Source organism: Silurus meridionalis, chromosome 17, assembly GCF_014805685.1.
Source record: "Silurus meridionalis isolate SWU-2019-XX chromosome 17, ASM1480568v1, whole genome shotgun sequence".
Lineage (NCBI taxonomy): Eukaryota > Metazoa > Chordata > Actinopteri > Siluriformes > Siluridae > Silurus > Silurus meridionalis.
The window spans coordinates 7465286-7480151 of NC_060900.1; the positions used below are offsets into that span (position 1 = coordinate 7465286).

The 14866-nt window shown below is 39.6% G+C and overlaps 2 protein-coding genes across 4 annotated transcripts in view; one reads left to right on the forward strand and one right to left on the reverse strand.

Moving 5' to 3' along the window:
* ift122 (intraflagellar transport 122 homolog (Chlamydomonas)) overlaps positions 1–7236 on the reverse strand; it is a 51418-nt gene extending 44182 nt beyond the window's left edge. Inside the window, exons 1-6 of the mRNA XM_046870337.1 lie at positions 7082–7236; positions 5715–5781; positions 4358–4442; positions 4044–4122; positions 2117–2193; positions 1958–2024 (exon numbers count right to left, since the gene is read on the reverse strand). Of these exons, the coding sequence (XP_046726293.1) occupies positions 1958–2024; positions 2117–2193; positions 4044–4122; positions 4358–4442; positions 5715–5781; positions 7082–7140 (434 nt within the window). The 5' untranslated portion in view covers positions 7141–7236. The remainder of the gene's footprint in view (positions 1–1957; positions 2025–2116; positions 2194–4043; positions 4123–4357; positions 4443–5714; positions 5782–7081) is intronic.
* Positions 7237–7394: 158 nt separating this feature from the next.
* Positions 7395–14747, forward strand: mbd4 (methyl-CpG binding domain protein 4). 3 transcript variants are annotated; one of them, XM_046870332.1, is made up of 10 exons: positions 7395–7708; positions 7815–8029; positions 8313–8403; positions 9538–9688; positions 9864–10330; positions 10459–10518; positions 11544–11678; positions 12782–12931; positions 13654–13757; positions 13846–14747. In XM_046870332.1, the coding sequence occupies exons 3-10, from the start codon at positions 8379–8381 to the stop codon at positions 13918–13920; spliced, it is 1167 nt and encodes a 388-aa protein (XP_046726288.1). In that variant the 5' UTR covers positions 7395–7708; positions 7815–8029; positions 8313–8378; the 3' UTR covers positions 13921–14747. The 3 variants fall into 3 exon arrangements, with proteins under 3 accessions (XP_046726288.1, XP_046726290.1, XP_046726289.1); XM_046870334.1 differs by having other exon boundaries at positions 7396–7708; positions 9534–9688; XM_046870333.1 differs by lacking the exon at positions 8313–8403 and having other exon boundaries at positions 7397–7708; positions 9534–9688.
* The last annotated feature ends 119 nt before the right edge of the window (positions 14748–14866 follow it).

Genomic DNA, 14866 nt, shown 5'->3' on the forward strand with positions numbered 1-14866 from the left:
TCTGCCTCTTTCACACCAACTACCTGCATGTCCTCCCTCACCACATCCATGAACCTCCTCCTTGGCCTTCCTCTTTTCCTCCTACCTGGTGGCTCCATCCTCAGCATTCTTCTACCAATATAATTCATGTCCCTCCTCTGCACATGTCCAAACCATCTCAATCTCGCCTCCCTCACCTTGTCACCAAAACATCCTACATGCGCTGTCCCTCTAATAAACTAATTTCTAATCTTGTCCATCCTCGTCACTCCCAACGAAAACCTTAACATCTTCAGCTCTGCTACCTCCAGCTCCACCTCCTGTCTTCTACTCAATGCCACTGTCTCTAATCCATACGCAGGTCTCACCACAGTCCTATAAACTTTCCCTTTCACTCTTGCAGATACTCTTCTATCACAAATCACTCCTGTCACTCTTCTCCACCCACTCCACCTTCCCTGCACTCTTTTCTTTACTTCTCTAACACACTCTCCATTCTCCACCTCTTCTCCCTGCAACCGCTCCCTCCACTGCCCTCCCTCTCATTCACACACATGTACTCTGTCTTACTCCTACTGACTTTCATTCCCATTCTTTCCAGCGCATTTCTCCACCTCTCCACGCTCTTCTCCACCTGCTTCCTACTCTCACCACAAATCACAATATCATCCGCAAACATCATAGTCCAGGGAGGCTCCTGTCTGACCTCGTCCGTCAACCTGTCCATCACCACTGCAAACTGGAAAGGGCTCACAGCCGATCCATGATGTAGTCCAACCCTCACCCTGAACCAGTCTGTCGTTCCTACTGCACACTTCACTGCTGTCACACTGTCCTCATACATGTCCTGCACCACCCTCACATACTTCTCTGACACACCTGACTTCCTCATACAGTACCACAGCTCTTCTCTCGGCACCCTGTTGTACGCTTTCTCTAAATCCACAAATACACAATGCAATTCGTTCTGTCCTTCTCTATACTTCTCCATCAACGTCCTCAAAGCAAAAAGGGCATCTGTGGTGCTCTTCCTCGGCATGAAACCATACTGCTGCTCACAGATGGTCACCTCTTCTCTCAGCCTGACGCCCACTACTCTTTCCCATAACTTCATGGTGTGACTGATCAACTTTATTCCCCTGTAGTTACTGCAGGTCTGCACATCTCCCTTGTGCTTAAAGATTGGTACCAGCACACTCCTTCTGCATTCCTCAGGCATCCTCCCACCTTCCAGAATCTTGTTAAACAATCTGGTTAAAAACTCCACTGCCATCTCACCTAAACATCTAAACTTCCTCCTTACTAATCCTATCTACATCCTGCTTTACCAACACCACATCCTCCAACCTTCTCTCTCTCTGATTTTCCTCATTCATCAGCTGCTCAAAATATTCCCTCCATCTTCTCAAGACACTCTCCTCACTAGTCAACACATTTCCCTCTCCATCCTTAATTGCTCTAACTTGCAGCACATCCTTCCCAGCTCGGTCACTCTGCCTGGCCAATCGGTACAAATCCTTTTCTCCTTCCTTAGTGTCCAACCTCTCATACAGCTCCTCATATGCCTTTTCCTTGGCTTTCGCCACATCCCTCTTTACCTGCTGCCGCATCTCCTTGTACTCCTGCCTACTTTTCTCATCACTCTGTCTATCCCACTTTTGTTTTGCCAACCTCTTTCTCCTTATGCTCTCCTGCACTTCCTCATTTCACCACCACGTCTCTTTGTCTTCCTTTCTATTTCCAGATGTCGTACATCTAGAACACATAACTTGTGCAAATAACAAGGTACTTAATGGAAAACGAGAACATTAAAATCACTATTCGATATTAAACATATGTTGAGAAACCATACTTTGTGACTTAATATTTAATTATCACTTGTGGTTCAAGAAACTGATGTTGTGGTTTTCACATTTATTGCTGAGTTGTTTAGTCTGTGTTGTATTCGCTGATATGACCCCCTAATATAACTACTTACCCACAACAAGTGATCTTGCTACTGACTTTGTGCTTAGACACCGATTTCTGTTCTGGAGACCAAAGACCTGCATGAAAACACACACATATAAAAACTGTTGTGTGTTTTAAAGTCATGATGTCTGTCATGATTGTGATTTAAAAAAGAAACCCAACTCACCAAAGTCTCCAGAGGAACAGGATGCCAGCTGGTGTGTGACAGGGTTGTAGGAAACACATTGGATAGAATCGTTATGGCTGTGGGATACAGAAAAAAAGGCAGAAATATACAAAAACAGGTGCACAAATACATATACTCTTATACCCCTCACATTTCAGCAGCCATTTTAGTATCTTCTCAAGGGACAATACTATAGTAATGAAAATTGGAGAGATTTTAAAGTAGTCAATGTGCAGCTTGTATAGCTAAAAACTCAACATACAGCCATTATTGTCTAAATAACTGGCAACAAAAGTAGATGCACCCTAAAACATTGTTATGTAGCATTGCCTTAATCCTCCTGGGCATGGAATTCACCAGGTTGTTGCTGGGATCCTCTTCCACTCCTCCATAATGACATCACAGAGCTGCTGGATGTTAGACACATGGCGCTTCTCCACCTTCCGCTTGAGGCAGTTGTGTGTTTGGGGTCGTTATTATGTTGGAAAACTGCAGATCGGACCAGTTTCTAAGAGGAGGGCATCATGTTCTGCTTCAGAATGTCACAATCCATGTTTCCTTTAATGAACCGCAGCTCCCCAGTACCAGCAGCACATATGCAGCCCCAGACAATGATGCTACCACCACCATGCTGGACTGTAGGCAAGACACATTTTTGGACACCATCTGAGCCAAACAAGTTTCTCTTAGTCTCATCAGACTACAGGACATGGTTCCAATAAATCATGCTCTTGGACAGGTTGTCTTCAGCAAACTGTTTGCAGGCTTTCTTATGAGTCAGCTTCAGAAGAGACTTCCTTCTGGGACGACGGCCATGCAAACTGACTTGTTGCTGTGTGCAGCGTATGGTCTGATTTCTGACAAGTGGACAACAGCTAAAGCAATGCTGGCAGAACTCATGCCTCTGTTTTTTTGGAGCCATCTTCTGCACCTGACACACAGCACGAGGACTTCTTTGATTGACCGTTGCAAGGCCTGCTCTGAGTGGAACCCGTGTTGGAAAACCTTCTGTATGACCCTGACCACTGTACTGTAATTTAGTTTCAGGGTGTCGCCAAACTTCTTATAGCCTCGGCCATCTTTTAAGTTCGTACAGATTTTTTTTAGCTTGTATTCACTTCTTACATTTAGTGCATGATAAAAAACTTTTGGAAACACCTTGTCTTTTATCATTTGTGAATGTCACGTGCATGTTCCTTTTGTTAATATGCAGCAACTTATGTCATATAAAGGGCATGAAGATTTGCTTTAAGCAAATAAATATAGAAATGAAAAGATCCTCCCACACTCAACATCTGAACAGTTCAGAAACGTTCACATTCTTACTCTACCGTGCCTCTTGTAAAACCTCCCAAAGTTGTTCTTCAGTAGAGATTTCTTTCTGACCTTGTGATCCAGTTCATCCCAGAGCATTTCAATAGGATGTAAGTGTGGTGACTGGGCAGGCCATTCCATGATAAGTAACACTCCAGACGACTGTTTGCTCTCTAAATAACACTTACAGAACTGGGACGTTTGCGTCGGCTCATTGTCTTGTTGTATGGTGAAGTCGATTCCAATAAACCCAAGTCCAGACGAAATTTCATGGTGCTGAAGTATGGAATGGTAGCCATGATGGTTCAGGATTGCTTTCACCTGCAAATAACCAGGTACTTCCATACCTTTAACAGGAACTGTATATTCTCATTTGTTTGCCAATGGAACAATTCAGTCCCTCACAAGCATCTACTCAGACCCTCTAAATCCCCCTCTCTGTCTCCTGATTGGCTGATGGCTCCTGCATGATCTGACTGCTTTTTGGCCCAAAGCTGTGGTTAGGGGATGATGGTGAACTAGAAAATAAGGCTAACTGCTTTTACTACAGAATTAGTCAATTCTAAAGATGAGCTTCTATTGGCCTTCTCACCTTACTCTAAACACAACTCACGTGTATTTGAGAATTCCTTCCAGTTTCGAGGTCCATATAATGATGCTTTTGTCTGCAGATCCTGAGGCAAAACGCTTTCCTACACAAAGGGTTTTGTAAAGAAATACACACAGAGATCAGGAAAATGGGAACAGTCGACATTACATATCATTACACAAACCTAAAACCAAATGACTCTGTCCAAAATGTGTATGACATGCTGGAAAAATACTACACAATGCTGTATGAGTAATGTACTAATTCTGAAAACCTTCAGAGTAACTTAGTTTAAAAAAACAATAAAATCCACAAACAAATGCACATGAACTACGCACCATCTTTAGCATAGGCCACGCAGTACACTGTGTCTTTATGTCCTTTCAGCGGCTGTATAAGAGTTCCATCAGCTGTGTCATATACCTGGTTAAGAAAAATTGACACAATATAATCTTGCCATTGTAAATTAACTCATTTTGCCAGTGATTTATTTGAAAGTAACTGTTTTAAATGTAAAAAAAAATCAAAATCAAAATCAAAGAAACAACTCGTTTTGAAATAATGAAATTATTATGTTTAAAAACAAGATTTTGCCTAGAATTTGTAGTTTATAGTTCCTTAAAATCTGATTTTTTTACTTTGAGTTATATGGTTTCGTGATAAACAGCCCAGACGTATAATAACCGTTCACCCATCAGCGCATAATTCATCAGTGGCTTCATCAAACAATCAAGTTTTACTCTGAGAAAATAATATCCGTCTCTACGTGCTTTTTAAAAGCAACAAAACGTTGACAGTAAATGGAGTCAGAAACACATCCTCGTACAATAGAATTCTGTTCACAGAATCTTCCAACACTCATTGTAGAACATCCCTGCCTCACCCCAAAACCAACCTCACCCCACAATCTACTAAATCAGGGGTGCACACACTTTTTCAGCATGCGAGCTACTTATAAAATAACCAAATCATAATGATCTACCTACTATAGAAATGCATAAATAAATATCTATTTTTAAAGTCATGTGATCTACCCACACTACCTTTGCAATCGGTAGATCGAGATGGACGTATTGGGCACCACTGCTCTAGATGGTCTACGATCTTTGAAAACGCTGCTTGAGTTTGCATCATATTATTTATTACTTGCGCAAACGGCTCCAAAACGGACATTTCTTTCTAAAAAAAATAAAAAAATAAAAGGCCACCAATGACTGGACAATATTGGGCACTTTGGAGCATTGATCATATCTGGTACTGATAAATCATTTTGTATGCATCTACAGAAACCCAAGAGCATTTACTTTTACTACCTTGCTATATTTAACTAATTTATTTATTTCAAAATACATTGAAATTAATAAATCAATAAAACAGCTTGTTGGATTTTCTGTAAAACTTTGCTCCTTATTTGTGATGAACTTTAAATTGGTTCATATGTAGCACAGACTTCTTGCACAACAGGAAGTGCATTGACTTGTCTTCCAAAATCAATCAATAAATAAATAAATAAATAGTTAACTAGTTAACAGCTAGTCTGTCCACCTTGCAGTGGTCAGTATACTGAAATACCAGCATGCTGTTTATGGCATCCATATCAGATTATGTTATGATTGAAGCTTTGATGAACAAATATTCCAAAATATTTTATGTAGGACAAATAAAAATTCGCCCTCGAAAGAAAGCATCACCTACCAGAACTCTGTTTCCTGCTGCTACTATGAGCTGAGTGCCGTCAGGTTTGAACGCCAAATCGTAAATGCTGCGAAGGTCATGATGACACACAAACACGTTCGTTATAACTCACGTTGTTGCATCATAATGCAGATTTAGATACACATTATCCACGAGCCCCCATAACCCAGCAGGGGCAGCGACAATCACCTAGAAACCTTCCTGTGTGCATCAGACAAGTAAGGACAAAGTAACTGGAGTACAAACCTCGTCTTCACCATTTAGTGGTCTGTTTAAAAATGTTATTTAAACAAAGGCTTTATAGGTCAGAAGAAGGATTCAAGATTGTAAAGAGCTGATCTGGATGCTTTAGATCCTTTCTGTGTTTGTTTTGAGGACTTTTATCTGTAACTTCAAATAGTTAAAGCTGCTTTATACTTGTAACATGTACATTACAGTGAAATTCTTTCTTTGGCAGGATCATGATACAGCGCCCCTGAAGCACAGAGGGTTAAGAGCCTCATTCAAGAGCCCAAGAGTCGCATTTTGGCATTTGGGCTTGAACCCTTAACCTTCTGATCAGAGACTTAACCACAGAGTTTCCATACAATAGTAGACTAACAGTAGACTTTATAAGCCTGTTAGAATGAAAGGAATTTTAGATGTGATTTGTCAGCCTGCTTTTAAACTCCAAATACCACTGGCTGATACATATCCTTATATTCTCAGCTCATATATGCTCGAGACACCAATCCAGGCCCACCAGAGTCTCAAAGGCATCCCGGAGTCAAGAATAGCAAGTGGATCTGAAACACAGCTGGAAAACAATGGATGCATGACAGCTGTATCTATATCAAATACGACATCATATGCTCATGTCTTGACTTTTATTTATTTATTTATTTATTAAGGATCCAGAATGTAATAAGGGGTCCAGGTGATTCCCCCAGCCCTGGTGTTTAAAACAGACAAAACATTTTTCTAATTCGGTTACTTCTAAAGTGTCTGTCTTTCATTTCTGTACTAGGATTATTAAGGTCTCATAAGATTACAGATTATTATTATTTCCTTGAAAGGGATCTTTTTTAACGTAGGGGTCCATTTTCAAGCTATGCTTCTCATTTTGGATGGATTAGCTCCGTGATTTATTACTATACTTAAGAATAACTCTTAAAATAATATATTCAAAGGGATAGAATCGAAATTATAATGTAATAAGCCCTGAATTCGGTAAATATTATAAATCTCATCGAGGGAATGCTATTGCTAGCTAGACAGGACGCGTTTACATAGTAACCGGCGTTGCTAACCACAGCCAATGAGCGGAGCTTCACACAAACCCCCAGCATGCAGCAAAACAAAAATACAATGAATAATAATATTCCCACCATTGTTCAACTTTGTCTCGGTCGTGCACTTTGTCTATCCATGTAGGAACAGCTCGCATTGTTACATGCAACTTCAAATCTATTTCTGTCTTCGCATCAACAGGTTTGCACACAGATAAAGATGCCTGACGCTTGGAAACCAAAGCAAAGCGAAAAAAATCCAAGATGGCGACCGACAAAATAAGAGTCGTTTATATACCGTGCGTGTCGGTTCACTTTTTAATGAATCGATTCTGGTTTTGAGTGTTTATTTCAATAGAGGGACTCGAGATTTAGTTCATTTGATTCACGAGCCAGGTGTCGAATGTAAATCTGTGTGCCGCATCAATAAGCGGTTTTATTTTAACGTATTATGAATGAATACGCTGATTAAATTTTTGCAAAAAATTAAGAGTTGTTTTAAAAATGGATAGTTTGGAGTTAGAGAGAGAGAGAGAGAGAGAGAAAGAGAGAAAGAGAGAAATACACAGTACATCTTTATGTCGTTTCAGTAGCTGTATAAGTTTAAGATCATGTGTTTGATAAAGGTGAAAGAGAACCAAACATTATTCTTTTTTTTATTTTGTTTGTCTTTCATCAGTGTATGTCTTTCATTTATGGGTTCGTTAAAGTATCAATTGCTCATAGGTGAATATTATTATTATTGTTATTTTAAGTGTTATTATTATTTCCCTGTAAAGGATCCTTTTGAATGTAGGACTTACAAATACTCTTCTTATATACTTTTCTACAGGAGATTCGGTGTTTTGGATGTGTTTGTGCAGCAGAACCCTGAAGTGTATGCAGTAGATGGCAGCATTGGGTGATGTGGAGAAAATAGACTTTAGAAGAAGAAGAACTGCAGCTGTCCTGTGCAGTTTGGAGAAAGAAAAAAAAAACAATAAAACGGATTTATATTTTCAATATAAAGCTTCTTGGGTTGTTTTAGACTCTCTGGATTCATAACAAGTAAGTTTCCTATAACTGGACCAGGGTCAAAAAAGGGCCAATGTTTCGCCAGTGCATACATATAATTAGTGTCAACTAAAACTTCATTGGATTTCTATTTACCTTTACTATTTATGTATGTTTACTATTTACATGTACTATTGACATTTATGGAACACGCCATTAACCAGAGTGACTTCCAGGAGTATTTTAAAGTGGTTCAACCATCAATTTTGCAATCATGCCACATGAAACATACTTCTATACCTTTTCCAGAACATTGCATTGTTTTTCCTAAATTCAGATGATGTGAAGGTGTTGGTTGATGTCTTTGGAGTCTGCTCTGGACCGTGTACCACGGCGAAGCTGAATGCTCGGATCTGATTGGTCAGAAGGTGCGCTAAAGTAGCCCTAAAAGTAGTTCCGGTTGCATCGTCTGTTAGGCGATCGGTTTATATTAAGGCGCTTGTTATAATGCGTTATTGTTTCTAATAGATAAACTTGTAGGCACTAACATATGAATTAAAATTTTATAACCTATGTTTTTGTGTAAAACTGCTCTATAAGCGCTATACAAATAAATTTAATTTAATTTAATTATACGCACCACATAATCTGAGATACGGGTCCGCAAACACCGGACCACAGACCTGTACCAGGCAGCACAGTAAAATTAGAACTTGTGTGGGAGTACTAAAAGAATACTTATAAGTTGATTAAATGTTTGAGAGTGTATGTTTGTGAAAGAAAGCGAGAGAAAGAGTGTGAGCGACAGGCTGAAGATAATACCAGGCGAGAATAGGAACTAATTTATGTTACACAATATAAAAACAATTACAGATTGGTGGCTTTTAATATAAATTTGTTTGCTTTGGGTTTATCTATAAGATAGTGTGCTCTAAAACATTGAAATTGCAAAGATCTATGCATTTAAAATAAACTGTCTCTCTTCCAACATTACGGATCTCCTGCTGCACTCAAGTTCTCGTACAGTTTCCTGTCCAATCAGAAGGTTTCTGCAATCTGAAGTGTCCCACCCCCAACATCCAGTCTATCACCTGTTAAGGGCGACTAGGCCCGGCCTGTGCAGTAAGCCTAACACTAAAGGCATTTTAAAAATTAGGGCGGGGCCATTTGATGTCTCCACCCCTCATTATGCATTATTATTGCATTATAACAAATGTGTTGTTATTTGAATTTGTGTTGATATTTAACCAAGAAAAATCTAGAATGTGGCGAGTATTTTTAAAGAGACTTAAATATTTGTGAAAGAAGAACCAAAGGCATTTGTTTGACATTTAAGACCGAACACATTCTTGCACTTTTTTTTATTTATCTTGGAGCGAGAGAACTAAGAGAGGATGGTGAAAGGATCACCACTGTAATATATGTATGTGATAACTGGGACCGTGTTGTCTCCTAAAGGAATGAGAGTTCCACATTATACATAACTATATATCGATAAAAAAGTACGATGTGTCGTTGAAATTCAATAGCTGTTCTTAATTATGACCTATTTCCATAGACAGAGGTGAAAATGATTCCTGAAAACTGTACTGATCAAGACATGGCTGCAAGTACAAAGCAGGAGGACACGTCGCTCCCTCCTGGTTGGACAAAAGAGACAAGACAGCGGAAACAGGGCAAGACAGCAGGCAGAATGGACACTTATATTATCAGGTAATGTAAAGGGCCTGGTTACTAAATCTAGAATAAGGACTGGTATTCACAATTACCAATAGTGTGTAAAGTCTATGATATAATGAACAATTCAGTCCATATCCAGTCTGCAATATAATAACGGATTTGTATTGCTCTAATTGTCTTTCAAATGATGAATTTTCTGTCATTACAGTCCTCAGGGTAAACGCTTCAGATCCAAAGCAGAACTCCAGAAGTACCTGCTCTCTGAGGAATGTGTTCACCTGGACCTAGACGCTTTTGACTTCACACCCAAAACCAAAGCACGGACCGAAAAATCCGACTCCGAAAAGCCACAACAAAAAAAAGAACGAAAACCAGGAAGGAGGAAAACAACTCGAACTGCAGAAAATCATCCTGGAACACAGAATACGGAAGCCCAGATGCAGGAAACAAAGAGTAACATAGAAGAACTAACAGACAACCAGTGTGAAAGAGAAGAAGCGTCCACCAGTGAAAACATTTTAACAGCTGTTCCAGTCATTAGCGTGACGGCAGCACCGGAGAGCGAAGGAGAGCTGAGAGAGGAGGAGGAGACAGAAGAAAGTGAAGAAGTGAGTGATAAGAAAGGGAACAGAGCCGGGTGTGAGAAGAGCTCACCTGTCAGGAACAAACGAAATGGTGACTATCACTTTAAATTCATGTACTACGATAATATCTAGATCTTTCCAAAGATCTTTTTTAATAGAATGCGTCTGTACAAGAACATTTATGGTGGTGTTCAATTCCATTTATTTTACTGTTTTTAGGGACAAACCTACTTTCAGAGAAGCGGAGAACCAGTCCATACTTTAAGAAGAAGAATGACGGTAGGTGTTGGACTCAACATGATCTCACGGTCCCAGTTCCATCCCAATACCACACACATAAACACAATCCTATGATCCTTTTTGACAAATCAGAATAGAGGATTAAGTGCTGTAGTATAATGTGTTATAGTTTAAGATTAAGTTGGACAAACACATAAGGTGTGCTGCTATAGGGCAATAATCAAGGAATGACATTTATAGTGTCGGTTTTTAAAAAAAGAAATAAAAATGTATAGTGGAGAAATAAAAGTCAACAATTATAACTTTTTGGTCTGGTCCTTTGAGGGATGGTAAGATTCAGTAATTCACATCAATAAATCGGTATAAAAGTGATCCATCGATTATAAAAAAACAAGTGCCGCATCGGATACAAGTTGGCATTTTTAACATAATTGCATTGGTGTAAAAAAAAAAAAAAAAAAGTTTTTTGATATATTACTTAGACGCGACCAATAATTTATGACCAATATTTTATATGTAAAATATTCTATTATGTAGCTGTATTTCGAGTGTGTTCTCTCAGTGCCACTGCTGCTACTTGAATATGACGCATCACAACACTACGAAGACCGAGCCGTGTCCTGAGATTCACATAGATTATAGATTAACATGGCAGAGGTAGAGCTGCATCTCTCTTTTCCAGAACAGGAAAAGAACGGTAGTTACGTGCCAAAAAAACGTGTGAAAAACGTATTTCCACGATATAATTGACGCCACCCCATTATTGTTTAAGACATAAATCATCCTTCCACACTCTTTAAACACACAAAACATTTGCCAGAATATAGCAAGATGAATTTTGTGTACTGTACTGTAGCGTAGCCTATGCATAGTTTCTCTGCTTGTTTATTGGTTGAGCTGTCCTATGACGATTTTCATTGGCTATGACGATTTTCATTTTTGACGTCGGGGGATACTACAACCATTAAAAAAGCATATAACACTCTGACCAATCAGATTTGCGAATCTTAGCTGAGTATAATAATTGCAACCATTATATTTTTCCATGTGATTCTGCATTTCAGGTCTCAGTCCTCCAAAGCGTAAAGCGTTCAGGAAGTGGACTCCTCCACGTTCACCGTTCAACCTGGTACAAGAAACCTTGTTTCATGACCCGTGGAAGCTTCTAGTGGCCACCATCTTCCTCAACAAAACAAGCGGTGAACAAGTCTTGTAAACCCTTTAACCTGTGCATGATGATGTTTAAAAATTAAAAAAAAGATGCTAGCGTAGCATGTGGGATCATCGTTTCTTTAGCCACGTTATTTCTGCTGTTCTATTCAAATTCTGTTGAGACTAGCGATTAGCACGTGGCTTATTGGATAAGCATCTGTGCTAATAGCTTTAAAACTATTGCACGAGGTTCTTTTTCTTCGTTGATGTATCATCAATTACAGACGCGTGTCTCCAATAACGTAACACACCACAGCAATTTGGCAAGGATTCCTTTTTTTTTTACTTAAGTTTATTTACGACAGCAAGCACAACCTCCCCAAACTCACGCCAGGTCGTCCTTGGCTTAACACAATCCTGGTACACCTTTCTCTATAGAACGCCTCTCAAGATCTACCAACCCATGTAAATAATATCTTAATAGAGCTGCTTTGTGCACAGGGGTATTGTCATGCTGGAACAGGTTTGGGTCTCCTATTTCAAGTAAAAGGAAAATGCAATGTTCCAGCATCCAAAGACAATTGTGTGCCTCCAACTTTGAGGAAGAACTACATATGGCTGGAAAAGTCAGGTGGCCCATTACTCTTGTCCATACAGTGTACATTCTACAGGGTTAACATTCCATGTGTGAATTGTTCCTCTATCCTGTGATTAAAGCAGGGTTCAGAAGGAACCTCCTCTGGGTTTAGGTGAAAATCAAAAAATAGATGGTCTTGTGTCCTCTACACTTCCAGAGCCGTACAAATTACTGGCACTGGAGACTCCAGTATTTATTTCTATTAGCTCTGATTTTACATACTAAAATGTTTAAATAAACACTTTATGACCAATCAGAATCGAGAATCCAACAGCGCTGTGGTATAAGCTCAGATACCTAGTTGCCAGTACATACATGACCATGACTAAATTTAAACATGGGTAACAAACAATGGTCTGACTAATGAATGACGATGTTTTGACTAATTGACTATTGCTTTGCGATAAATAATTTTTTTGCGTGCAAATGAACCTTTTAAATTTAGAAGTCTGTGTTTCCTGTAAGTCGACATAAACCGTATATAAAATATTGTGTGTGTGTGTGTGTGTTTAGGAAAACTGGCAATACCCATGTTGTGGCAGTTTTTCGAGCGCTACCCATCTGCTGAGGTAACTCGTGCCAGTGACTGGAAGCCACTCGCTGATCTTATGCAGCCTCTCGGTCTGAACTCCCTACGAGCCAAAACCCTCGTCCGCTTCTCCGGTGAGTCAGATATTGCAGATTCTATGTACTAATCTAATCTGCCCTGATTATTAGACTTTACTTTGAGTGTAATACAACCACTTATTGTATACAGCAGGAAAAATTAGTATTAAACACGTCACCATTTTTCTCATTTAGGTGCTTTTGACATTACATTTTTACCAGATGTTGGTATCTTCTTCTTTCGGCTTCTCCCATTAGGGGGCGCCACAGCGGATCATCTGTCTCCATACCCCCCTGTCCTCTACATCTGCCTCTTTCACCCCAACTACCTGCATGTCTTTCCTCACCACATCCATTAACCTCCTCCTTGGTCTTCCTCTTTTGCTCCTTCCTGGTGGCTCCATCCTCAGCAGTCTTCTACCGATATATCCCATGTCCCTCCTCTGCACATGTCCAAACCATCTCAGTCTCGCCTCCCTCACCTTGTCTCCAAAAGTCCTACATGTGCTGTTCCTCTAATAAACTCTTTTCTAATCCTGTCCATCGTCGTCACTCCCAATAAAAACCTTAACATCTTCAGCTCTGCTACCTCCAGCTCCACCTCCTGTCTTTTACCCAATGCCACTGTCTCTAAACCATACAACATCGCAGGTCTCACCACAGTCCTATAAACTTTCCCTTTCATTCTCGCAGACACTCATGCAATCCAGACATACAAAGAAATCAAGTCACCAAACCCTTTGTTTAGGAAAAATAAATCGGTGTCTCTTTTTTGGCAGACGAGTTCCTCACCAAGTCATGGCGGTATCCCGATGAGCTCTATGGCATCGGCAAATACGGCAACGATTCGTATCGTATATTCTGTTTGGGAGAATGGAGAGAGGTGAAACACACACAATAACACACACACACACACACTAAGAACATACAAACCCCCCAAAAAATAACATGCATGCACATTTGTCTTTCAGGTCACCCCACAAGACCACAAGCTGAACAAGTATCACAGTTGGCTTCTGGAGAACCACAAGCAATTAGGAATCTGATGTTTTGAGCCTCAAAGCACTGTCTTTTTTCTTTTAACCTGCTCTCATTTTAAACCAGGCCAAAGCATTAAAGCCACGGCTGTATTTTTCTACATGCAATATCAAAACTTCACAAGTGTATTCTCAGTGAAATTCCATTAAAATCCCTGCTTTCACTGTGAATCTTCTTTCCCCATACACGCGTCCCAGAACGCCTCGCCCTACTTGTTTTAGTGTACGATTGCGAGGTTGCGTGTTTTCTTTTCAAACTTTTAACCCCGTGGTATTTCTCCTGGCCTTTTCAATATGCACAAAAAGACTTTTTCTTCGGCGCGATATTTTTAATTCACACACCTGCGAAGAATAATGAACAGGATGAAACCGTGTCTCGCGGTGCCTGACCTCGCAAAAAACGAGCTCACAGGACGCCGTAGGAAACTGGTGCACCGTCGCTACAATATGGTCCTTATAGGAATACAAAATATGTATATTACAAAAGTGTGTATATTGATTTTTTTTATTGTACGGATTGTAATATTTACTATTGGTTCATGGGATTCATGTGTGTGGATGCGTTTTAAAAATATTCATGTAATAAAGGGACCAAAGTCTTAAATGTTTTTTTTTTTTTTATTCGTGAATTTTCGGGACCAAAAAAAAGAGGCTGAATTGATTTGAAAAGGCTTTAATGAAAAATGTGGTTTTTTTGGCCTAGATTGAATTCATTAAAACGTGTGAATATTTCTGCGGTGGTGTTACAGCAAAAGCCTGAAATCTGAAACATGGAGGTAGAATATGAAGCTGTGTTTGTCTCAAAAAAAAAAAATAATAAAATTGAAATGCATCAATCTTGTGTCACACTTAAATCAGGTTCTGGAGCAAAACGTGACATTTTAGCCCGAAATGAAAAGTTCACCCAAACAAGGTAAAGAAAAGAAATCAAATACAGTGCAACCTCGATACTCGC